The 27,564-nt window shown below is 32.7% G+C and overlaps 2 protein-coding genes across 8 annotated transcripts; one reads left to right on the forward strand and one right to left on the reverse strand.

Moving 5' to 3' along the window:
• Positions 1-260: 260 nt before the first annotated feature.
• Grd (GABA-gated ion channel) lies at positions 261-26,870 on the reverse strand. Of its 7 annotated transcripts, XM_085484083.1 has the most exons (10): positions 26,655-26,870; positions 23,634-23,715; positions 15,801-15,942; positions 13,773-13,965; positions 13,224-13,444; positions 4,448-4,530; positions 3,754-3,894; positions 2,652-2,804; positions 1,684-1,925; positions 261-1,248 (listed from the first exon to the last, which is right to left on the reverse strand). In XM_085484083.1, the coding sequence occupies exons 3-10, from the start codon at positions 15,863-15,865 to the stop codon at positions 841-843; spliced, it is 1,506 nt and encodes a 501-aa protein (XP_085340209.1). In that variant the 5' UTR covers positions 15,866-15,942; positions 23,634-23,715; positions 26,655-26,870; the 3' UTR covers positions 261-840. The 7 variants fall into 7 exon arrangements, with proteins under 7 accessions (XP_085340209.1, XP_029161417.1, XP_029161416.1 ...); XM_029305584.2 differs by lacking the exon at positions 23,634-23,715 and having other exon boundaries at positions 13,809-13,965; XM_029305583.2 differs by lacking the exon at positions 23,634-23,715.
• Positions 19,120-23,186, forward strand: LOC114933050 (uncharacterized). The gene is made up of 5 exons (XM_029305484.1): positions 19,120-19,397; positions 19,871-20,094; positions 21,411-21,531; positions 22,021-22,228; positions 22,699-23,186. Exons 1-5 carry the CDS (start codon positions 19,254-19,256, stop codon positions 22,989-22,991), a joined length of 990 nt encoding a protein of 329 aa, XP_029161317.1. The 5' UTR covers positions 19,120-19,253; the 3' UTR covers positions 22,992-23,186.
• Positions 26,871-27,564: the final 694 nt, after the last annotated feature.

Genomic DNA, 27,564 nt, shown 5'->3' on the forward strand with positions numbered 1-27,564 from the left:
TTCACAAAATGTCGCATATTTTTAAAATGAATTCAGATACTTGCTAGTAGAATATATGTAAAATAAATATCACCAATTTAAACTTTTATTAGATTTTTAAGTTTTCAATGTTTACTAAATATTTGTTATTTTCTTATCAGAAAATCTTAAGTATTTTTCTTGGTAGTTTATTTTAATAATTCTGAATTTATATAATTTTAAATGATATATTCATATATATATATATATATACATATATTTAAAAAAATAATCATCTGCAGTTATAACATTCTATTTTTTATTAACATAATTTTATATGAAATCATCGTTTAATATAAAAAATATAAAAATTCTCACTTTTTACATTAATTTGATTATATTCGAGTAGCATTAGTCTTTTTTTTAGGCAGGTCAAAAGATGCACATCCACAGAGATAACGTGTAAATAAATTATTATATTAAGATAATATTCTTTTTGGCTAAATTTTAGTATGATTTATCTTGTAGGAAGGTTTCTAGCTCTTAAATTTTACACACTATGATGTCTCTTCTAATCTTCACATTCATCTTCGGAATGGATGTTAGAATTTTCTCATCACATTATTATCGATAAACTTTTACAGCTTTCGCTTTTCATTATTCCAAATTTCCATCTTACTCGAGATAAAATCTCATTTTCCTGGCGGTATTTTAATAATTCGAGAGAGAAATTACGTAGTAAATTCACATGTGACATTTTGCATATAACTACTTGTTCACTCTTGTAGAAGTTTTTCGGATTTATGTATTTAATTACCAATTTTAACGCGTGAAACTTTGCAAAACTTTGAGAAGCAAGATGTACTCTTCGATGAATGCATATCACGCGACATTGGAATAGTGGATTCGTTCGCTGCGCGAAAGATACGCATACCAGTAGAAGACGTTGATGGCTAGGAAGAAGAGAGGAAACACCACGCGACTGGCACGGTCGATCTTCGATACCGAGTTGTACCTGGGCGTTCTCCGACGTCGTCTTCTTCTAGAAGTGGACAACGTTGTTCGTCTGGAAGATGACAACGGCGGTGGAGGCGGCGGCGTCGTCGTTGTCGTCTGTCTCGACGATGGGCTACAGGTCACACAGGATATTTGCCAGTGACCAGCTACCGCGGGATCTCGATCGGGACGTATCGAGATCGCCGATAATGGTATCACTTCGATCATATTGTCGCCGTTTATCGCAAAGTTACGATTTTCGCGTCCTCGCGTGCCGGAACTCCTCCGACGTGTCTGAAACAAATTTTTGCGCAATCGAATCCAAGTATTTATATGAAAATATTGAATGAAGGTTCTTCGCCGACCAAACTGGAATTGTGACGTTAGAGGCGAGAAAACACGCGCTAAATATTCTTGAATTTCGAAATAAAAAGATACTTCGCTGAAACAGCATCTCATGCAGATGATTTTAAAATACTCTTAAAATATTTCAAAGGCTATCCTTTAATTTTCAGCGTGTGCTTTCTCGCCTCTGACATTACAATCCAACATGGCCGTGGCGAGGATCCAGGAGCCTTAAAAAGCGAAATAAAATTAAATGATTTTTGTGCCGATATGATCTGGATATTTATATTTATTATTGAGAAACAAAAGAAAAATCGAACAAATTAAAGAATCAATAATTTTTTGCTTGTTTATGCATTTTTTATCAGTTGATTCTTTGCTTACTTTCCCACCCATGTCTTCTTCCCCGCTCGAACTTTCGGTATCGCTTAGATCAGAACTGAAATAACACTCGCCCGATCCGTGCTTGGTAAAGTAATGTACGACCGCGAACTGTATTATAGTAGCGAAGATGAATGCGAATGATAGAAAGACGAAGAAATCCAAGGCAGTAGGGTAAGGGACCTTTGGCAGATCGGTTCTTGCTTCCAACCCTAAGAACGTCATCGTCAACACGGTAGTTATGCCTGAAACAAGAACGAATGACAATCGAACGAAATTATCAATCTTAAAAGAGTCAAATTTGCTCGAATTTAAATGCGAGTAGTGACAAAATTTAGGTATAATTCCAATTATATCTTTTATCAATAATTTAGTCTACAAAACGTTTTTTCCGTCACTTACTCTTAATTCTTCAATTCATAAAATCTTTGTGTTGCAACAGATTTTCGTGAAATACGACATATAAAATAAATACATAAATATAATTAAAAAGAAAAAATGGCATTTAACCGATTTTGTATCGGTAGAGAATATATTGTTATAATTTGGTCGAGAATTTCGAGAGATACAATGTTATTTTATACATCTGATTCGTAACATATAACAATTTACAGATGGCATAAGTTAAAGAAACTATGTATTCTCCATTTTTGGCATTCGATGTAGGAAAGCTATGAGCTTAACGATGCCAGAAATTGTTATAACAATTACAGTACGTCGAGAAAGCATTGCATATTAAATTATGCGGTTTGCGCGCTTTCTCGCTTGCGGTTAATGTAGATTCCTTTTGATGCATTGTTTCGCGCCGCACTATATATTCTCCTATAAGTATTTACGGCATACATACACACATACACACTTCTCCCATGAATATACACCAAAGCGATGTTCAAGGGGCACATATGTTACAACGGTACAAGTCTCAAAGAACGTTTAAATTATTAACGACAATGAGTAGCTTCTCTCCTCACCCAACGACACTCGATCGGCAGTGGCTTCTCTATTTAACCAGAAGGAAACCCAAGACAGGACGACCAGCAGGACGCAAGGACCGTATACTTGTATTAGAAAGTTACCCATGTGCCTTTGTAAGTGGAAGTTTACCAGAAGCATCGAATAGTCAGCTGAAATGTATTAACGTGTATATTTAACATTGTGCGACTATGAGAATAATGCGGCCAAATTAAAAACTTTAAATCTATAGTCACTTTTAATCAGCATGACAGATTGAGAAGAATAATTTTACTATGCAGTTTTTCTCTCTCTGTAGATGAATCACTAAAAACTCTAACACAAACATATATAATCTTATACATTTACAGCAATTTAGAAACATTTGTATAAACTTTGTATAATTTCTCATTTTTTCTCTCTCTCTCTCTTTCTTTCTGTGTTTAAAAACGAGATTGATCTGAATATAATAATTATTATACAATTTATCGTGTGTGTGTGTTATACAATATAACATTGTTTGCTTTAAAGTTATACGAATTTTTTAATATTAGTATCAATTTGGTGACTTTAAGGAGATCTTTAGGTAAATCGGCTATTTGTCGTTTAATCGATAATAATCCAATTAAAATTTGTAGTCGAATCTTGTCTGCTGAATACAGGTATAACTCAGGACAATGAAAGAGAAAGAAAGAGGAAGGGGGAAGGGGAGAAAGATGAGAGTCGTCTTTAAGAGAAGACTGCAATTAGTCGCTTCTACACGACTTTCGACGCTACTTTTCCTCATCCTCCTCATCACCACCGAACGTGTTCCTTTCCTCGTCCTCGATATTCGATGGTAGTGTGAGGTGCACGGAATACTTGTTTCTCGCGACCGAATTTTCTATAGAAAGGCCTCTTTATTAAAATTAAATCATTTTGATTCGTATGAGCCTTTGTTCATCTCGTCGAAAAAATGGTTGTACATCAGAGTTAGATTTTTATCGATTTTTATATAGCATAATTGATTTGTTATAAGATATTTGTGTTTAGCACGATTGTGTGTATCTTTTCTTTTCGATTTTTACGAGAGAGACATTCACACGCACGTCGGATATTCTTGAACTGCAAGATTTCACTCACCATGTGATAATCCTGGTGCAGTGGAATGATTTGCGGTCGGATTGGCGACCAGATCAAATTGCGACAGCTTCATGTCCTCCGCTATAGCGACCTGTCTTGCACTGTTCCACTTGTAGATTACGTCGCGTGTCGTGTAGCCAACTATAAATGGATTAATTTCACACTGCCAAAAGGATTAACATGTCGATCTAATAATAGTTGACGATTGAAATCTGCCTTCGCAAGACCTTTCTGACCATTTCAATATTCACAGTACTCGAAAACGCACGAGAAAAGAATAAATATAGTGAGTCAAACTCGACGTGGCGATAATTTTATTCGATTAATTTTATTTTTATGACTCATTTATATATATATTTAACTAAATGAAAAATATATTTATTAATATTTGATGTGTCCCACATATGTACATCAATTATCCAAACGCGTATACATATTAATTTGTGAATTTTTATAATCTTATGTTCCACAATATATCAAATTGATATGATGAGAAATAATGCCGCACAATTTTTACATGTATCTATCAGGATCATCTACAGGATTACAAATTACTTGGATAAGTTTGGCACTGTTTCCTCGTCGTCGAGATCTTACGATGGATCGACAGGAATACGTATGTCGCAAACGAGAAGGAAAAAGAGAAAGACGAATGATATCTTCGACGGAACAAATAAATCTTTACTAAACTTACAGCTGCCGAATTGCAACGGACATCTCTGTGTATCCATCGGAAAATCCTCGAGATTCATCGGACATCCCGCTTTGATGGTAAGTCTGAAACGATGCAGAGAAATTTCAATAAAACAGAATTGTAACATAATTTTAACATGTAACTTACACACACATAAATGCAGTCGTTTTTAATTGAAAAACTGTCAATACCTCGATATTGAAACATATTTTTCAATTTGATCGCTAGTAATTGCAATATTCAATGATGATGATGACAATTTCGAGATGCACTTTGCATATTAAATGAAAAGAATCCATTTACAACAGAATCATTCTTGCTTCTTGTTACGTAATATTTGCAAAGTCGATAAAATGTATGTAATATTTCGCTCAAGCGCAAATGCATATGTGTGGATAGTAGAGTTAATCTATTCGAATTTGATCGAGTTACTGCACTATGCGTGATTTAATTCCGTTAAGGAAGTTAGGACCGAAGGATAAGGCAATCCGTAGTTGATCGGATCCATCATCCCCTAACACTCTGCTGCTCGTTCGATCGCTCAAAAGACATAGCTTTCTCCATAGAGCTTTCTTGCATCTCGGCATTTTTATCAATTTTGGAGAATTTTATTGCAGTTTACTCTAACTTTGCGACTACATCTATTCGATTCATCTGACGGATAAAGACAAAATATATATTTTTTCTAAGTACAAATAACGAAAACTAAAACAAGTTTTTCAAAGATTTTTTCATAATTTTTTTGTAGTAGAATATGGGTAATGAATAATAAAAACGTCAAAGGATAATAAATAATGATAAGAATAAAGAGATGAGATAAGAATTTTCATTTCGCGCAAAGTAGGGTTTCAAAAAAGTCTTTGTCACAAAATATGTACATATTTCTCTCACGTATCTTGACGACATGCTTTGAGATTGGCCACGTTTTATGTGCGAGGATGGGACTCGGGCAATTTGCCTCGGACCATTTTCGGTTTCAGTGTGTCACGGCTGCTTTTTATTCTCGGTAAGGCAGGATCAGACAACAAAATCGTTAGAACGGTTACCGAAAAAAGAATTCCGATTATTGAGACACAGAAGTTGAGCTTTCGAATACATAAAACACGAGCAAACGTTGCGGCCGTGCTGTCTTGAATTAGATTATATTCGATGTCCCAAGACAGACAGAAATCCTTATGTCAGCTTATTGAAATGTGTATGAAATGTGTATCGAATGCTTTGGTAATGTCAGTTTGACATTGATCGAAGAAAATATTTTATATTCTCGAAATAAGTTCGTATTTCTCAAAAAGTGTCGCTTTGCTTCTTACACCGACTCATCTTGTATGATGTCGATCATCTTTGATCGCATTGCACATTAAGCGATTATAAATTGTTTAATTTATTATGAAATGCTATGATTTTAAATTAATTATGACACACGCAGAGTTTACAATTTGCAAAATTCATGATGTATTGTTCATTCTTTAATTGTAGAATTTCGTCATTCGTTATAATTCAAAAATTCAAAGTTTTCTTTTTAAGCTGATGTAGATCATGTTATACTACAGATAACTGCTTTAATATCGCGTATGTGATTTTAAAATTTATTACAGTAAATATATTCTTTTCTCCTTCTTTTCTCGTTCTTTTCTCTTTGAAAACTTTGATGGGAAGAAATAAAAGAAGAAATTTTATTCCTTTGTAATGACGAGTTTCCTCTGTCTCATGAATAACGATGAGCGGGAGAAGTGTAAGATAAAACGAAATCGAATGGAATGAGATTTTAAAAGAAGGAAGAGAGAGATATTGTGTGAGAAAAGAATCAACCGAGCGGCGAAAAGTTAAACGGCCCAAAAAATAAATAATTTACGACGATTTTAAAGGCAGGATCGTCGCAACGGCGACATTTTTTCGACACTTTTAGTAAATTTCTATGGATAGATTGGAAAGCAAAGAAAATGAAGAAAGCGATTTAATACCAATTTTGCAATTCTAACAAAATAATGCTTCGACATAATAGAAATTAATGTCTTTCGAGAAAATAGCACAAGCTATCGTAAAATGTCGATTGTGTTGATAGAAATTTGATATAATTTGTCGTTTTAATCTCTCTTCGAGATATCACAATTCTCGGGTAAATGTTCGAATGACGCAAGTTCATCCGAAAACTAGGTGTCGTCCAACTCGGAGAAAAAGGGAAAGCGAGAGCCATGCTTTCGCAGAGTTTCTCGCGATTCAAGTAGGAATTATGGAAGAAGTGTGTGATTTTTCTATCGTATTGAACGCGGATTCTTTGATCTCGTCACGAGCGAATTCAGGTGATGATGTCTGGCTTCAGGATGGATAATTAAAATAAAGTTTCAACTTTAATCTGTGATAAACAACGCGGATTTTGTAGATATCGCCAAATGAGGAAATGGATACTGCAGAATAAAAAATAATATGCTGATATATAGAAAAAAATATTTTTCGACTTAGCACGCGAATTAATTGAATTTTTCAATAACAGTGTTAATTGCGAACATTTAGAAGAAAGTATTATAAATGTCATATAATCATTTTGACGTTTTCATATTTTATTTAAGAATTTGATCCCCTTGAAATCATTATAATTTTCAATATCTTGATCATTTATTTTAAAAACAAAATAAAAAAAAAAATGGAATTTTTTACAAGTTATTTTTATGTAATTTACTCGGGAATTTTTACAGATTTTTTTAGTTCACAATTAATTGATTAAATTCATAAAACGTAGGTAGAATAATTAAAAAATATTTGATTTCTATATTGCTTTTCGCTTTGAAATTTGTGTAAAATTGTGTAATTTATATCGTTTATTTAAACGAAACAATTGTTACTTTTGCGTTTGAAATCTCTCGTGACATGACATCAAGAGCTAAATTGTTGAGAAATGATTTTCACCATTCGTACGCAATCTCCGGAATGTCATCCGATGAAAATCTCCCGAATTCGAAATTTCACGTTTTTGTGAGAGACGTATGGGCACACACACCGCACGATATGATATTAAAAACTCATAGAATGCGTATGCTATGCTAATTAAGTACATTATTTTTATGCAAATAAGAGATCTTGTCGACGAAAGCGCGCATACTAATGATCGTTCTAACGGACATAGTGCCATGCCATCAGCACAAATATTTTCTTTCCGCATTAATTTAGCCGGTCGCTTTTCACCCCGTTTCGCGAATAAATTTTGTAGGTAACACACGCATCTACTCGTTGCCAGCTTTGACGAACGCGAAAAAAATGAAGTTTTTATAGATTATCGATGATTGCCGCTCGATATTTCATTATGTCTATCAGTCTGTTTTTTTTTTCATATTTTTTAGGGATGCTTGTTTTTTGAAAAAAAAAGAAAATTTATTCTCGAGCTCGAGTTAGAAAATAAATCTTTTGCATAAAAAACTGTAGTACCAGATTATATTTGTTATATTTACTACCATACATATACTATCGTTTTCATAAATATTATATACAAATTATCTCAAAGTTTAATTGTTCTCTCTTTTTAATTCGTCAAGATGATGTAATTTACATAATTCAGTCCTTTTATTCAATATCTAATATTTCATATTTTATTCTATAGATATAAAATGCATAATTTAAGTAACGAATTAATTGTTGCAATTTCATGACTGATCAAATTTCAAGAGATTTATATCAGACAATTTTACATTACTCCAATAAAAATAATGTTTAAAAAATCATATGCGGTAGAATTTGACAAGATATAAGGCAAGTTTAGTTTATTTCATATCACGAAAAGCTCTTATTAAAGCTTTGCTCGATCGTTTGTCATGTCAGACTAGTCTAGTTGACAAAATTCAACGGGTCCAAGAGGATAAGGTCTCTCAATCGGCAGAAGGATATAGAGAGAAACTCTCTACACGGTATATAGTGTACACACTTTATGCTCGACATATTCCACGAAATTGAAGGTCTCTCTCTTTCTCTCTTGGAAATGCAATGGGTTACTTCCAACAACTGGTCATCCTTCCATTCATGCGTGCATCGCAGCTCGTTCTCGATCTCGATGCGCTTTTCAACGTATCCATCCACCTCTTCTCAGACTAGTTCCCTTTTTCTCTTTCCATCTGTGTTTACCTCGACTGTTATTGCTGTTATTAGTACACGGTGTGGTCTACATATTCGCTTGCTCGCGTGTTTCCGGTATGATGATGATGGGGTTGAGAGTTCGATTAGCGCCGATTTGCGCAACTAATGCGCAATCTTGCACTATCGGTACGAGAAGTCCGAATTTTCGAAAATTGTCTATTTCGGACATGAATTAAAAAACGCAACTCTCTGTTGTAGATGAGTTATACAATGTTCCGTTTTGCATTTCGAATTGTTATTTGTTTATATTTATTTAAATATGCAAAGACGCAGGTACAGTTTTCACATAATTATATTAAAATTGTCGATCAGATATAAAACTCATCGATTTTACTTTTTATTTTTTGGATTTAATGCTCTAATTAAGATTAAAATTAATAAATTTATAAAAAGGGTTTCGACTGTACGACAGTCTTTTTCAATATCATGCTAATATGTCAAAAAATTAAGTAAAAAGAAATAATTTTTTAAAAAAAGTGTTATGTTCGTGACAAAAAATGTCGTTACATAATATAACAGCATGACATACATAAATCTGACGCTCTAACTCAAGCCAACAAACATGAATTTTGTACTGCGTTCGTCATATGATAATCTCATAAATGTTGTATTTATAATAAGGTCGATATGACTAAATTAATTTTTTGACATATTAGCATGATATTGAAAAAGACTGTCGTACAGTCAAAACGTTTATCTTAACTTTTGTATATTATGACGTAAATCAATAAAAAAATTTTTCAATTAATATCATATAAGCTCGTTAAGTTGGCCTTTTATTATATCACATATTTTAATTGTATACGAGCCGAAGTTTAATTTATAAAATATATATTTATAAAAAGGGATTCACACATAATCAGTTGTTTGGTTTCTGAGAAATTTTTTTATCAATTCTTCACAATTCTCTTTTTCCATTGTTTGCAAAAAGTAATTAAGAGTTACAATAAAAAGTTTGAAATGCATTGTTAGTCGAAAAGAATAGAATTGTGTATCTTGAGGAATGAAAAATTCTCGATCAGTCTGACATTGCGTAACGTCGCACATTAATCGTGAAATTTTATAAAACAGGTGGCCGTTTGTGTGGCGGCATTAAATTAGATGCAAATCTCACAATTGCACTTGATTGTCCGCAACAACGTTGGTAGTCACGGTGCGGAATTCTTAATTTTTCCTCGCCAGAACACGAAACTTGGTTAACTTCGACATTTAAGCGCGTGCCAAGAATTTATTCTTTTCTTCCGCCATGCTTCATGAATGTGATGAAGAACGCGGAATGAAAAAGAATAAAATTAATTTATATATTAATGTAAAGATTTATTATACATATATATATAAATTAGATCACAATGATAAAACATGTGCGTGCGTACAAGGGTAAAATGTTCTTGAATTCCATTTTTTAATAAATTATATTATTATTTAAAATTTAAATTTACAAAAAAAAGAAAAAATCAATTCCATCGAATATGTTTGCTTTAATTTCGAAAAGAATGTACCAACAATAAATAATCACATTTTGGCTACATATCAATATAATTGCTAGTAGTAAGTATATGATATTAAATCAATGCAATTACTTATCAATTCGATACACTCTCTCTTTTCTGGAACTGATACAAACATATTCGATGGAATTGAATTTTTCTTCTTCTTTTTACATTTAAATAATAATAATTTATAAAAATTTTATTCAAAAACTGTTTTCTTTTTGTGACACACACATGTGTTTTGTCACTATAATCTAAATTATATAGAAATAAATTTTTACATTTATATTAATTAATTATAATATTTAGTATATTATAGTTTATTACAAATCATTTATTTATCCACTGTACAAACTATTAATTGTATAATTTAAATTGTAATAATAAGACTTTGGATTATATGCAAATTGCATATTTGTTACTTTTTGCATTCTACGAGAGTATTAATTACACTAATTAATCGAAAACATTATAATTTGTTCACATTATTAATGCTCTCGTAGAATATGCAAAAAGAAACAAATGCAATTTGCATATAATCCAAAGTCGTGTAATAATAAACTGACATAGTTGATAACACAAGATTGCTCTGTATTTGTAAATTCTGAAATGTTGAAGTTGGCAAAACTTTGCGTGAGCTCTCTCTCCCTCTCTCGATAGTTCAGATAAGCCTCGATGGTCGGATAAAGGGTAGTGGCAGCTAATAAAGTGTTGAGTAAATAACACCATGGACGTGATTGCGACATTTTCCAGTACGAATGGATTCGGCTGGTCAGAGGAAGGTCCGGAACTTCCTTTTTCAAAGAACGCTCGAGATGAGACAGCGATTGCAGAAAAGTTTCCCGCTCTTTAACGGAAGGTTTCCGTGTAATTATATATCCGCAGATGTTCCTTATTTTATGTCTAATATTTATCAAATAATAATTTTCTTCAAAGATTGAGTAAACGTCCATAAAAATTCACTTAAGACACATATATCGTATATTAAATTAAAATAAAACATAATTATATTGTGAAAGTAGATTTTGAAACATAAATTAGAATAAAATGCGGAAAATTAAATGAAAAAGAAATCATTTGTAATTATAATATATATTATTTCGCAATACCTCTAACAACCTTTACTGTATATTTCAATATATGTATATAAGATTAAAATAACATATGTAAATATATGTAATATTATCTTGTAATATTATCTTCAACATGAACAAATTAGAGCATTATAATTAAAATTCTTCTAGTATTAGACATGTATGCTATTGAAAGTTATTCGAACCAATAAATTATTATGAGAATTTCTCGAAAAATATGCGTCTACAAGTCTGCATATATCTATACATGATTTCATTACTATAAAAATTTAAAACAAGATATTATTGATGCATTAGCATTGTAGCAAACGCATGAAAAACGTCGTAAAAATTCGAAGATGGAAAACAGTATTTTTTTACTTCTATAAACTTTTATTCCGATCATTTTCTTTTATAAAATTTTTCCACCCAAAATATAAACAAAGGATATAGTTATATCGAATGATAATATCAGAGAATTGTGTATGTTTTATTAAAATAGTTTGAATATTTTTGAAAGAAACGACTAAAAATTCTCGAGCAAAAATAAATATCCAATTTTATAATTGGAAATCTTCAATCAAATTGGATAACTGGAATAATAAACACAAATAAATGAAAGAGAAATAAATAAGAGGGAAATCTATGTTCATAACTTATATATAAGAAAATGTCTATTAACAACAGCCTATTTAAGACAACTCTAACACTAATATTTAAAATATGAGCATTGTCCTCGAAACATATATTATATTATGCCTTATCTAAATTTCCAGGAGATTTGGGCGCTAAAAAATTTCCCGTCGTTCGATAGTTCGGATACCTTGGATTCGCTAAACCCGTGCTCGTTTAGAGATTCAAGAAATTGTTCCCTGAGGAACGAGGCGACAAAAGGGGAGTGGAATAACGCGCAAAATACTTGAGGTTGTCACATTTTCCTCCCTTCCGAGTCGCGCTTCATCGGGCGCTGCTTCGCGTTGTTGCACAAGCTAAATACAAATATGAAAGAGGAATGAAGGGAAGAGGAAAGATGCTGGATCGAACGATATACCCCGTGTTTCCTCTTTGTTAATCCGTTCCCTTTCTCTTGACCTAGTCTTCCGAATCGGTCCCATTGTGTCCATGACAGAATTAACCCTCGAGTTCGAGACGTCTCAGACCTTGCACATGTCACGTCGCTGAGAAAAGATTTGCAAAGATTCGGTCGAGTGAGCACTGAATTACGTACTTACTTGCTGCGATCCTATCTGCGCGATTTTTTATCACCTTGTTCAGAAAACAAGATATCATGCACTATTAATAAACTGTAGACTGTAGGCGTTTTTCCTGTTTATTGATTCTTTAAGCTGATTTATTCTATATTAACTTCTACTGGTTTTCCTTGGACTTTTGTAAATTAAAATTTAAAAGTGTATTTAACTGATAAAGCATCTAGTTGTAGCATATTCTCGAGTAATGTAGAAGCATTATTTAGGAAAAAGGAATGATACGTGACGACGAGGGAGAGAAGAGAATATTCTTTATAAGCGGTTATGATAGAGTAGTCAAGAGATGAAATCGGACCAAGACTGGGTTATAAATCTCACGACGCTTCCACAAACGTGAGAAGGGAATGCGCTTCTCACAATTTCCTAAGGGATGTTTTTATGGAAGGTAACACGAAACAGAGACTCGCTTTTTCTCGTGACGGTATAATAATGATTTAAAATAAATTTATAACGTGATACATAAGGTTTCCTCTCTTTTTATACCGTATCGACATATTTCGATTATATAATATAATAAACAAATATTAAATAAAACAAAATATATTTATAAATAAATATAAACAGTAAAAAATAGTAGCATCTAAATATTCTTACGCTTCTAATATAGTTTCCACTTGTTGCGATTAAAACAAATTTCTCTCATTCACGTGACAATCTGTTTTTTAAAAAACCACTCCTCAACGTTTAAAGTCGACCAGACTGGCGATAATTTATTATAAATCTGTTTTTTGTATGAAAATGCAAGATTTATAGAGAAGTCATGAATGTGTTTTTAAAGAAAGATTATGATAATATTGGAAATATTAATCGCGATCATGCATACCTTGAGCTGTAAAGTACTCTGCCATCCTGGTAAAGCCTGACGAACTTATTCGGACTGGTGATCGTATGCAAATAACTGTGTTTGCCGTTGTAGAAGTACGTGTCGGGTTTCCAGATCCTTGCCAACATGGAAATGCTCAACGCGAGTGTTTCCTTACCACCTTGAAAGGCTAAACGTCTGTCGACCCATGACTGTCGAAAGTAACAGTCCATCGAGTATGTCTGCGGAAAATTTAAAAATTTGATAAAACTCTGTGTCACTGATACTGAATTTTATCTTTGCAATTATAGTATTTTTTAAAAATAAATAAAGCTCAGGAAATCAATCATACAAGTTTTCCTTTGTCTAGAAAAAATATGCACGCGATACATAAATAATGAAAAAATGTTTAAAATTTACGGTGCAAAGTTGAATCAATTGACATGTGCAATATATTATATTTGACAAGTCTCCTACTGCTCGATTGATTTTCTGATTCAGACAGTCAAGTCGAGAGCAAAGTTTGTCTCGCATGTACGTCGCGCGAGATGAAGAAAAAGTATGACTGACCATATCCACTTCGGAAATGGGACCCATGCTGCGTACCATGATATCGACCTCAACGGTAGCCGGGGGCCCGCCAAAATCTGGCCTGATGCTGTTGTCGTAACCGCGAAGTAGATTGTCCAGCAGGTCGCTAATGTTGCCGTGGTTGTTGCTCTGAGTCTGTTGTCTGGCAGCGATTCTCGTACCCGCGGCCATTCTGAAATAAGCGTCGTTCATCGGCTCGGTAGATCTTGTTTCTTTCAATTCATTCTACAGAGTGTTAAGGGCGTATTCTAGGAGTCAAAATAAGAAAAAAATATCCTATAAACATGGTTTCCAAAAATGCTTTTCTTCTCGAGTTATAGTCCCCTAAAATTGAGTGAAAACATGGAAAAATGTATTGTATAAAGAAAGTTACTTTGCAAGAATCGATGTAAATGATGTCGATAAATTCGACACGTAGAATTCGGATATCTCGTCGGAGGATTATAGACAAGTCTAGTACAGCGAGCAAATTGATCGGTTGATCTGCATTAACACAACACATCGAAATCGAGCGGTTTCCGGGTGTAAGAGGGTGCGCAACTAGTCGAAATTATCGCGCCCTAAATGCTCGCATACGTATTCCGGCTTGGTTCTCCTCACACAATTTCGCCGCAATACTAATCCATCTACTCGTATATACGCGTGTATGTGTATACGGACGAGTACGTATGGAATAAGCCATGCTTTACTTTCACTCGACCGCGGCGTTCCGAATTCTTGCTGAATATCTGTGTGGATCTCTGTACACGGCCCGCGCAATTAAAACGACCGAAATTCACAAGCAAGAGAGAACTAAATTAAACCGGAATCATACTTAAAAGCGCATTAACACAAAACCGCTCTCTCCTTCCGATATACTCGTTGTCGCGTGGCTAAATTTACTTCATATTGCTTGAATTTATATTTTTAAAAGAAATAAGAGAGAAAACTTATATTCTCTTTTGTACTGATTGTATGCTTTTAATAGCGTTTATTATTAATTATTTTGTTAATTATCAAAATACACTCTTAATTTGATTTTTATTCTGGAGCTCTTAACTTGAGATTAAAGCCGGGAGAAGGTAAAAATGAAGCGATTTAAATTTTTACTCGATATTGGAGGAATGACGGTAATAACTACAAAGTGATTCAGCAATTATAATGAATCGGATATCAAATAATTAACAAATGAGCCGCATGTAATAATTTCGTAATAATTGCGCATATATTGTAGAAATATCAACTGTCCATATAGTCGTCTTTGTTCTTGTTATTTATTTATATAGATAACGCAAATAATAACTTTATATTATTATTAAGATTCTTAACAATGATGTAAAAACTAGAGAATGTGTGCATATGTAAAATTATTGTAAGTATTAAAAACAAACTATTTGATTGATTCTGCATTCCAACAAGATTGGAATGCAGAATCAATCAAATAGTTGAAAACTTTTGTTGTGTAATCATACATACTTATACACATAGACCTGCTGTTATCGTCGTTATATTTATAAATCACACGTGGGGTTCTCATGCATATCATGTTAATTAGATAGTCAATAATGTTCGCTTTTGGCGGAATGTAATGTTATATTAATATTCATAATATGTAATTAATTGGAGCATCAGTTTCATTGTAATTGGACGGAGAAAAAATATCTACTCTCGACAGTTTGTATTCATGTATTCAATTTCATGATAAAACTGTTTTAATCAAAGTGGCTTCTCTGTACTTAATATATGTAAAAAAATTATTTCTTTCAATTATACGAGCTGCGTATTCAATGACAACAATGAGCGAGCATAAGATTGATTTATACACTATAAAGGCCGTATCGCCTCTCGTTAAATGAATGCATAATTATCTGCGGAATTTACAAGCTGTTTAATGAATTGCGACGTGTCATTGAAGTCAAATAAACAATCTCGCACTAACAATAAGTATTAACTTTTATAATTATTAACATCAATTGGGTGCAAATATAATAAATTATAGAAAAAGAGAGGTTCATAGATTAAACTTACAAAAATGATGTGGTGAGGTTGATTAGAGCAAGCAAGACTCTTGGCTTCATAATGTTCCAGGCCATATCTTTGCTTTATTCTATTATGACTGAAGACTCGTTCATCAATTCAATTTAACAATAAAGTCGCTCGACATTTCGCGCTGCAACAAAAATTGATACAACGTTAGTAAAGATAAGTTTATGTTGAAGCAAATCTCTCTCTCTCTCTCTCTGTCTCTCTCTTTACACACACACACACACATATATATATATATATATATATATATAAATTATATATAATATATATATAAATTATATATAATAGCTTTATATATAATAGCTCATCAATGTGAAAAATTGACAAACAAGAGCATAGAGCATATAAAATGATATGATTATGTTACTACGCATCTTTTGAATTCGATAGTCCGATAGTTATATAATAGAAGAAACTGACAATGAGACAGAAGATTTATCAGAGTTAAAAGTTAGAAAAAAGACAATTAAACTTACTTATATTTTATATATAATATATTTTATATATATATATATATATATATATATATATATATATATATATAAATTTTTGTCTATAGACTTCTTTTAGAAAAAAATATTTGCAATAGATTTACATTTATGAAGAAAATATAAAAAAAATATATTATATATAAAATATAAGTAAGTTTAATTGTCTTTTTTCTAACTTTTAACTCTAAGAAATCTTCTGTCTCATTGTCAGTTTCTTCTATTATATAACTATCGGACTATCGAATTCAAAAGATGCGTAGTAACATAATCATGTCATTTTATATGCTCTATGCTCTTGTTTGTCAATTTTTCACATTGATGAGCTATTTAGTGATTATAAATTCCAATCGATAATGTTTAAATAAATAGTTCCACTCTTCGGCAATAGCACAAAATGTCGCGATTCGCGCGAGAGTTGGCGGAAAGCTAGAATTTGATTTTGCTTGCATGAATAACACGATGATGACGCTCGTGCGCGAAACAAACGTTTCTTCTTTGGCGATAAACGAGGTGGAAAATAACGACGTGTTTCGAAGCTTAATAATGCTATTATCTCACATGACGTGAATCTGTTCGATAAACGCTCATGTGTCGGATTGCCAAGTGCCTTTGAAATAATTAATAACATCGATCATAAACTTGAAAAGAATTACAACGGTCAATTGGAACGATTATATTATTTACGCATGATAATTTGTGTACATTTTGTAAACTAATTTAAATTAATATTGGAGAAAAAAAGACTTCAAGTTTAAATTTAATTTAAATACAAGCAGTTATATCTTTTTCGCGTTGTTTTCATTTTTTGTTATTTTTTTATAATACAATAACTATCTTTCTAAATAACACGAATGTTCAACAGAGAGTCTAATTTTTCAGGCGTTTTTTAAATGTCTCTTAAACGTTTTTTTACGCGTTGTTGCAATTTTGGGCGTGTCGACGCGCGATAACGTGCGCTGGATAGACAGGTGTCGAATCGGTAAATCCTAGCGGCAAATGCATACACATTCGCTGCCTGTACCACGTCCTCTCTCGAAAATAGTTTGTAGCGAAAGATAGCGACGTGTATTTCAAAGCGAACGAACCGCTCCGCAACGCAAACAGCTATTCGTAAATACAGGGATGCGGCTTTGAAAGATGGGCACAGTTTGCGACTAGAACGGTCTGATTATCAGCGTCGTCATGATTATTTGCGTACCACGTATCGTAAAGCGGAAGCGTTTCAAGTAAACATTTTAATTACTCAATGCGCCTTGAAAAAGGCTGTTGCGTGAGAATCAAATTTTTTACATTACGGTGTGCGCAATCATTCTTTTAAAGTATGCTTTTAAATCAAAATATGATAACAATAACGTGTTTTATATAATCCTTGAAAACATTTTCAGAAATATTCCATGTAGTATCTTAGAGATCAACGAGAACAATTTTTTAAGATCGATACAAAATTTTTAATAGATGTATGGCACATCTTTTAGAAATAATAATATAAAGCGACGATACCGTGTGTTGTCGTACATCATTTTCGTTATATAATACGAATATATTCCGGCGCGTCGTGTACGTACAACGTATCCCTGTCAGCGGCAGAGAATAGACAAGTCACACGGTGTTTAACGAACGCATGTAACGAGACAGGGTAACAGGCGTTTCCTTAAAGTTTAATTCGTAATTCGAGATCGCGATACCGTGAAAATCCCCGATCATGACGTATCCTGACAGTACTTGGGTTTACAAAATTATAAGTAAAGTAATGTCAATTTTCAACATCTTTGTAAACTGTGGCAAAATACGTATGTATATATAGCTGTCGATTATCGCGCGTTTCCAGTCTTCCTCAATTACATTCAGAGATCATATATCCAATAGATCAAGAGTTTCAAACTCTCGTCGAATTATATCAATTTCAATGAACAACTGAGGCTTTAGTCTGAATCTCGATTCCTGAAATCAAACCGTACGCGCGTCTCAACCAATTAGCTTTCTTACAAGGGAAGTTACAGGTCTTATATATGGTAAAAAGACCTCTATTTAACCTCTATTTAACTTATAAAACTTTTGTCTAAAATATTTTTTGATATCTTGAATAATTTTCGAGATATATATCGAGAAAAGCAAAAAGCCATTCTACTTATGAGGGATGGTTTCATCCTCTCAGACCATAATTCAGCACAAAGAATAAATAGTTTTGTTACGGATAAACTATTCTACTTGTACACAAAGTTTCAGAATTTTTGAATTTTCGGGCTACCTAACTTCCTTTGTTAGTTAATCATCGGAATACTTGGGATGCTGATTTGCCTGCGCATATGGCAGGTGTCGAAATGAGAAGCTTGGACATTCCGAAAAAGGAGCATCGTCGAACAGACGAAGCGAGTATCGCAATCGCAGACAATGGACATTTCGGCGACAACTTCGACGTGGATGACATGTCTCAACGAAATTCGCTGTGGTGCTCGTGAGAGAAAGATCGACTCGCGTTTACGACGGATTTATCAAGACCGTTTGTTGCGCGAAAAAGAGCGATTGAATGTTTCTTGGCTTCAAACATTCGTCGGATAATGTGTGTGCATGTGTAACATTGATCTCGAAATTCAAAGCGACATCAAAAATTCCGAGTGTAATCCCGTGATTAATCGACTGGAAACACACACGCACAGAGGAACGAATAAATGTACGACCTTTATCTTTATAAAATGTAAATATTTTACATTGCATATATAACTGGAAAATATAAAAATGATATAAAAAATGCAATAAATATATATATGTAAGATTAAAAGTTTGTGACAATTTATAGGATTGTCCAACTATACAAGCGTCCATATATAAGTGATCCTTTATTCAAGATCATAAGTAATAATTTAAAGTTTAGTTGCCAGGTTTATATAAATTTACTTAAAAGTGAAACAAGTTACTCAAGCATTGCGAATCGCGAAATTTCAAGATGGTTCGACCGTCGAATCCTCGACTCATGGCTCGTGTGCTAGATGCAGTGACAAATCTGGGCGACACCAAAGGTTCATCGGCTCGCGAAGTTCTCAGTTTTATCCGGCAGAGCAACGTATCACCCAAGAACCTGACAGTACAGGTTTGTAACACATTTTGCATTACGATTTGAGATTTTCTTCTCTGGTAATTCATGAGTTAATCAATATTTTATGTGCAGTTCATTTTTCTGTAATATAATTTAATATCTTTCATATATTAGTAGGTAATATTTATAATTGCTTTGCGATTCGAGGCATTTTAAAATCACATTCTTCGCATTTGCATTGTAATGAAGTAGCATGTTATATTAGCAAAGAAGAACTCTATACGCGTTTCTGTGGATTTTTTAAAATTAAGATTTTTTGATTCTATATAAATTAAGATTTTCATAGAAGATACAAATTTATTTTTGTGCATGTATCTAAATTTTTTGAAACAGATATACCATATAAGAGAAAATGTTAATTTCTTTGAATGAAAAATTGTCTAGTTTTTATGTATCATAATCTGTTACAAATTATATATACATATATATGTATTATATATTTTTTTATGATGCTCGCTGTATTGCAGGTGCATCGAGCTCTAAAACACGCGGTGAATGCCGGACTTTTACGACATAGGAGTGGTCGTTACAAGGCACTGGCTACTCTGAATCCTACTTCTGTCCCTACTCCATCCGCCAACAAGGAGACAATTAACGACAATCAAAAAACTAAGGAGAAAAAATCAAAATCTGACGTAAAAGTGCCACTCGCCGACGCGGAATCCTCTTCTCGTCGAACACAGGAACGCAAGTATGCCGTGTATTATTTTTATCGATGAATTACATGAAATATAAAATCTGATATGAAAAAGGCTAAAGGATAGACATTGAGCGCAACAAACTTGTTTTTAATTTTTTCTCTAATTATTTTGAACGGTTCGGTTCTTTCATCAGATCATCTTCAGCAGATCAGTTGAATGATAATCGACTAATTTTGTATTTCTATATGAGAACCTTTTCAATTTATTATTATAACATAAAATATCTTTTTCAACTTATTAAGATCTCACTAAAATATTAGAAAAGTTATTTCTCGTTTGCAATTTTGTGAAAAGTTGCAATACCTTTCTAAAAGAGGCATGCAAAGTCGATTATCGCAAATATTGTTTCTGCTTTTCCGCGATGCTGATTGGTTGTCTTGATTAACAGTGTGTATCTTACTATTAATAGCACCAAGCGACTGTCATCGTGAAGGTTAACAGTAAAATAAAAAATAAAAATAATATCAATAACGCGCGCTTGTGTTGTTTAGTACATAACAAAAATTCAAAAATAAAAATTATATACATAATTAAAATTCGGCAAATTAAAATTATGTATGTACACTCCACACGTCCGTCACGCTGCGCGCCTCGCGCGAGACTGATTCTCGTTCGAGACATTGCGATTGCGAGACTGATGATCACGTGATCAGTCTCGCGCGAACCGTGTGCAGCGTAGCAGACGCGTACAGACGCGCGAATCTAATGAAAGCGTAGATTTTTTGATCGAAAGATTCTTGTAGAAAATTCTATTTTTTGTTTTCTGTTAAAAATTTATATATTGATTTGTTATAAATCACATAATTATAAATATATTTCTATGCATTGCAATAATAATTTTATATATGCGTTGCAATTTTCAAGGTTTTACTATGAAAGAATAATATAATTTCGTTTCGCGCACGTAATTATATATGTATATTCGGTTAAACTAAACGAAATGAGAAAAATACATATAAAGAGATACATATATATAAAATAGTTCTCAAACAATACAATTGAAATTCGGCGAATTAAAATTATGTATATAATAAAAATTTGGCGAATCAAAATTATAATCATATTCATACCAACTGTCATCTTGAAGATTAACAATAACAGTTGTAAAATAAATAATAGAAATAATATCAAAGACACGCGAGAAGCGTGTCTAGTCTATGTAAATTGTAAATAATCTATGTAAATAATGTTAAATTACTACAAAAAATGTCTCTCTTATCGTATAATTGTATATAAATGAAACATGAGAATGGAACACATGATTGGAAATATCTTACGATTCCCTGCTTAATATTTATGAATGTAGAAAAACTACATCAAGGCAACCAAATACTAGACATCGTAGCAGACGTAATAGCAGCAAAGTAAGGAGATCGCGACGTTCGCCATATCCCAGACGATCCAATAAGACCGTTCAGAATCGAAAGGTGGGTCAATCTATCGTCCTAAACAGTTTCGATTATCTTAACAATGCTATTTAATATTATAATCATTTAAATATATTTGCCATCTTCCCCCTTCTCCCTAATTCTCTTTCTCTAGGTGTATTAGCCTTTCTATAGTATATAACTGCTACTGATATTGCATTATTCATTACACTTTGATCTAAGCGAGCCCAAGTGGGGCTGAATTGTAACAAGAACCTATCGCAGCGCATAACGACAATAATATGAGACTTTAATTGTAAGGCAAAAAGAGAAGGCGAAATTAAATGATTTATCGAACTCTAAGAATTAATACTTATTGTATATAAATATCGCAACTGTGATATTACAACGCGAAAGAAATTTTAACAAATTAAAAGAAATTAAAGTTGAATAATTATAACATTATCACAATTCCTTCCATGTTCGAACGAGGATTATTGGTCCATTCGGTTGGACAAATCATACGAAATACAATTCTGATGTTCGCAGCGACGACAGCGAAAGCGCAAGTACGAGGATGAGGAGGTCGAGGATCAGTCATCCGAACGGTACACCTTGCACGGGAGAGACAACGAGTCGCCCGTACCATTCAATCGCAAAACGAAACGTTCGAGAGTATCCAAGCGAGAGCTTGAATCCGACTTTTCCGACGAGAGCGATCGCGAAAGCGACGTGAACCGGAAGCGCGTCTCTCGATGTAATTTATAGCACACTGGAATAGAGTGCAATTATAGAGTGGTAGAATAAAAATTATGCGCTCCTTCCTCTCATTTAACGATTCTCTTAAACAACAATTTGTAGGTATTTCGATACTTTAATTCAAAATAAAATATTTGTAACAATACCGCATCAGCCTTCGCGAAAATGTTTATCAGGGATTTACATTTTTAAATGATCTGAATTGTAGATACATTATCGAGGAAAATTATTAAAAAATATGAAAAATATTATAAATTATCAAATTAATAGATATTTATTTTAATACTGCCAAAGAAGTAAATCATTTATTTGAAACAAATAAATATTTTTCACATCAAATCATCATTAGTTTCAAATAAATAATTTATTAGGCAATATTGAAATAAATATTTATTTGAACTTAATAATTTTTTGTTCAGTGTAATGATATCTCTTTCCTATCATTTAATCTGTAGATGTTCGTTTCAGCGAGTAAAGCATTGAGTCGACAACCGAGACGGAAAGAAACGAAGGAAAAAAGGGGCAGATCGGCGTCGCGAGCTCGTAGTCCGCAGCTACTGCAACGAACAATGCAAGGGCGACAGCATCCGATCGAGGAAGTCGGAAACGATAGGCAGCAATGTGACGAGAATCGCGGGTCCATGGAGCGCGACACGGCACACTCTCAGGAAGCGCACCAAGAGGAAGACGTCGCGGGAGTATGCGAACCGAATGACAGCCACAGCCACAGTGGCAGCACCCTGGAGAATTTGAGAGACTGAGGGAGAAAATTGCCATTCTACGTTTTTTCCCTCACGCCTTCTTTCTTTCTTTTGCTACTGCCTTTTTAACGACTGCGCGTATGTACACGTCAATCTATTTTGTTTTCTATCTATTTTCTTGTACTGAAATGTGTCTCGTTTTAAGTGATAAATTTTTGAGCGCTTTAATCGTGTAAGGACAGCTTGAAATATATATCTGTGTGTCTGCTGGGAAGTCTTATTTGTTATACGGAGTGTCCCACTTTTATCGTGTTATTCTTTAACAATAGATTTCTCTCAACCAATTTCACATCAATTTTATCTTGACGAGAACATCAAAGAAGGTCGTACCAGTCGACTTTCGATATTTTGCTCGAGCTTTAAATTGTATTTAATTGTAAGTTTACTTACAATTAGACACATTATCGAATGTCTCTACTATGCACGGTTCTTATTGTAATTTATGACTTTTCATTTTTTAATATATTAATAATGCACTATTAACTACGATTCAAAATAACACAGACATCGTAATACAGATTGACAGATCTTTAGATTCTCAATACGTAACACACTTACTGCTTGTTAGCTACAAATTGCATATATTGTTCAATTGTGAGCCACACGTCTATTATTGCTAATGTAACAATGAGGTTTACTTACTCTGAAATTTCTTATAATCATAGTCATTTGTAGGCACTTGTCTCGACATATGTTTCCAACAAATGCAATTCGAACATATTCACTACAAAAAAGAAATGTTGTATTTCAGAGCAAAGTTCGCAAATAATGTCGCATTATCTATCGATAGAGTTTTGCATTAAGTATTACATCTTTTACATTGTCAAATATAAATATATGCTATGGCTGATGTGTCAAGAGATTCATCTCTTCATTATCGAAAGCGAAAATTAATTAATGAGGAACAAAAAGGGAAAATAAATTACCCAATGAATTGGAAACGCGACAATCTTTCAGATTAATATCTCTTTTTCTCTATAAAAACTTAAAAATTATAAAATAATAATAGTTTCATAAGCATATCAGAGCTGCAAAAGAATTATGTCATTAATAATTATTCATTGTTAAAAAATGCTTATTTTTAATAGAAAAAATATGAAGGAAAAAAATGATATCTCAAAAAATCAGCCATATTATATATCAAATATAAATCTACATTTGCGCGTTTGAATAGGTATGTGACATTTCTCAAAGATATATTATGAACAGATGGCATATTCTCGCGCCTCTTGTCATGATTCTTTGCTTATGGGAAAGGTGAGAAGAGAGACGGATTGATATCGATGTGATTGATCAAGTTCTCCAATGGAGCACACAGATGACTGTCTCTCTCTTTCTGTCTCTCCGTGTATCGTTGAGCGAAGCTCGTTTCTGATCGCGATGTTTCCTCATCGTATCGCTGAAGGATAGACGCTTTCGTCCCTGCTGGGAACCGATAAATGTATGACGGGCAAATACTTGAACAAAGTACGGAAGCTTCCGCAGAAGCGAATATACTATAGTAAACGTCACTTTTTACATTTTTCTCACCACGCTCGAACGAAGCCTCGAAGCGGCGCATTTTTCAACGTAACTAAAGCTTTCTGATGTTTATCGGTTTAGCCAATGGCGTTTTATCTTCGCTGGCAAAGTTTACCGCGCTGGGCACAGTCTCCCGGATTCGGCTCCCTGTACGGGACTGTTTACTCAAGTTTGTCAGAAATTTTATTCCGCAAAATTTTTTAAAAAGTATATTGCACACGTTTGTCTTTTGATTGTGCACCGAATAATATCAAAACAAATTATTATTCTATTTTACGCTCACAATTGTATATTTGATGATTTTATATATATTTTTCAAGCATTCGAGTTAATTGTGTAAATGTTTTCAATGAAGAATAAGAACGTTTTTCCTCACGGTGACAGAAGAAAAAGATGCGACAACGGTTAGATAGATTGAAAGAATCGAAATAGTAAAAAAACAAGGGTATGTTGAAGGACTGGTCAACGAAGTTCATTTAAGTTAAAGCAGAAAAAACCTATTTCCTCGGACAAAAGAACCGATAATTATGACATTGCTGAAAAAAGATCACTTCATATTTCTTGACATAAATGTAGGAAATTATCATTTTTAGCAATTTTTTGAGCACATCAACTAATTAAGATAAAACCATACTGTTATAATATAGTGGTATCTAAATATATAAAACAATATACATATATGCAGATGTAGATATTTAGATTACATACAGATTGTGCTAATTACATTTTTATGTCGATAAAATTGTGAAAACTTTAAAACTCAGGTGATTCTGTTTAAATAAAAATATCAGAATACTCTAATTATAGTTTATAGAAATAATTAATTTATAGAGAGAGAAATTTTATATTACGTATATATTATATACATATATAGAAAGAAAGGGGAGAAGGGTGGGGAAGAGACAAGCAGGGAGAGATTTATAAATAATATATCAATTCATGTATTAAATACTGTATTTAAAGTAAAGAACATTTTAAACAATTTCTCAGTTTATATTTTGCAATAAAAAAGATAAAAAGTAATTTTTTATATTGACCATTGCTATATATATTTAAATTGTCTTTAAATTTGAATAGGTTTTTAAAGTTGTAAATTGTAAGTTGTAAATTATACAACTTTTATCTGCCCTTGGACACTCTTTTTGTACAAATATTTTGGATAAAAGAAAATTATTTTTGTATGTTAAACGTTATTTCACATCCATCTCGCTTATTGAATATGCTTTGAGCTACACGTCGCGTCGCGTTCACAAACGTAACAGTTAAAAGTTTTTAAAATAGATTATGTTTTATGTGACATAATAAATAATTAATAATAAAATAATATTAAAATCAGAAAGAGAATATATATATAATACATTATAAATAAAAATCACTCTTGGCATTTCATTTCTCGATATCATGATTTGTACAATTTTTTTGTGAGAGATTAAAGAGAGCACACACTCGAACGATTAAATTCTTTCACAAACATCGATGAGTTCTAGAAATCCGTCGTGCTAAATATTGCATCATATTGTCATTTATAAAAAAAATTTTAATTTTTTTATTACGAAATATAAACTAAGAAATTTTTTTAAATGCTTATTTTATTCAGTCTTTAAAATAAATTAATTATAAAATAGATTTAGAATTTTTTAAATAACGCTTTAAAAAGGAATATTTTAATTGAGATTGAAAACTTTCATTAGAAAAAAATTATATGCAATTATGAGCAAATTTTATTTTAATAATATAAATATTTTTACTTTTAATTAAATGTTTCAACATTTTAATAAATTTTTTAACACATTTTTTTGCATATGATAAAGAGAAAAGGAAAGGAAGGAAGAGGAAAATAGGCATGTAGAGAAAATTTTTGTCACTTGTACATATACATATACATATATATTGTTAGAAAAGGATACACACGTATAAAGAGGATATTTCTAAAAAATAATGCTACATTTTTTGTGATTTGCTGATGTTAATGAAAATTTTCGAAACGTTTTATAAATTTAGTGAGTATCATCGATAAATCAAATCGTATACAAACATTTTATTTTATATGACACGGAAGTGAATCCATCGAGTGAAATTCTAATGAATTTCTAATGAGCTTTAATATCTTAATTGACATACATATATTTTTCAAAAACTTACCAAGAGCGCACGTGTTTGTGCCAATTCGTGAAGCTTTTGACACATAATCACGATGATAGCAGGAATGTTATCTCGATATTTTGAAAGCCGATCAAGTATGTTAGGTCGAATTATTTCTGGAAAATTATTTTCATTGTGGAAATGACGGTATGATCTCGATGCGTGTGTTGGACAAAATAAGGGTAAGAATCGCGAGAAGCACGTGGCGAAGCCACAACGCGCACTGACTGCTCCAAACAGGACAGCTGACGAAGGGTGGAAACGCCGCACTTTCCGCCCTCCGCTATCAATCCCCACCAGCCTCGCACTCCTTTCTCTATCTCCATTCTTTATGTTCTCGATCGTCATAATCGTTATGTTGATCTCACCACAAATTTTTCGCATTCCAGAAAAATAATTTAACTTATCAGTTGGAACGAGAATATGTTATTATTTTTATAAGGGAATGAATTATTTAAAAAAGAAGCGACAAGGTTCATAATGGAATGCGCGAAACACTCGATTGGTCGTGCTGGTCTTTATTAAATTTTGATGGGTTTTAAATTATTTTTATCTATTAATATCGATGTTTTTTATAAAGTAGAAAATGCTAATAATATTACAAAGATTGATTTTATAATATTTGCTTTTTACATAAATCTCAATCACAATCATAATTATGTCTATATAAACTCATCAAGTTGCCGCGGCTTTTCATTGATCTTAAATTAATTATCCTCTTCTACTTTGAAGATAGTAGTGTGGGGAAAAAGTGAGTGATATATGATCTTTCATATATGGTCCTACAAAAAGATTCTTGTGTAAGTAATCAATCAATAGGAAGCACTTCGGATACATTTTTGTGGCCGAGTGCGGAATGACAGAACTGATTTTACGACATCGCGATGCAGGACTTTACTTTCGTTCCCAA

This window comes from Nylanderia fulva, unplaced genomic scaffold (assembly GCF_048542155.1).
Source record: "Nylanderia fulva isolate GAGA-0341 unplaced genomic scaffold, ASM4854215v1 Scaffold29, whole genome shotgun sequence".
Lineage (NCBI taxonomy): Eukaryota > Metazoa > Arthropoda > Insecta > Hymenoptera > Formicidae > Nylanderia > Nylanderia fulva.

Coding starts and splice junctions, on each gene's coding strand:
- LOC114933050 (XM_029305484.1), top strand. CDS start 19,254: ATGGTTCGACCGTCGAATCCTCGACTCATGGCTCGTGTGCTAGATGCA. Junction 21,532..22,020: donor AGACCGTTCAGAATCGAAAG/GTGGGTCAATCT, acceptor TGATGTTCGCAG/CGACGACAGCGAAAGCGCAA. Junction 22,229..22,698: donor CCGGAAGCGCGTCTCTCGAT/GTAATTTATAGC, acceptor TGTTCGTTTCAG/CGAGTAAAGCATTGAGTCGA.
- Grd (XM_029305583.2), bottom strand. CDS start 15,865: ATGGCCTGGAACATTATGAAGCCAAGAGTCTTGCTTGCTCTAATCAAC. Junction 2,805..3,753: donor TGCACCAGGATTATCACATG/GTGAGTGAAATC, acceptor AATACATTTCAG/CTGACTATTCGATGCTTCTG. Junction 1,926..2,651: donor TGCCGATCGAGTGTCGTTGG/GTGAGGAGAGAA, acceptor TTCTTGTTTCAG/GCATAACTACCGTGTTGACG.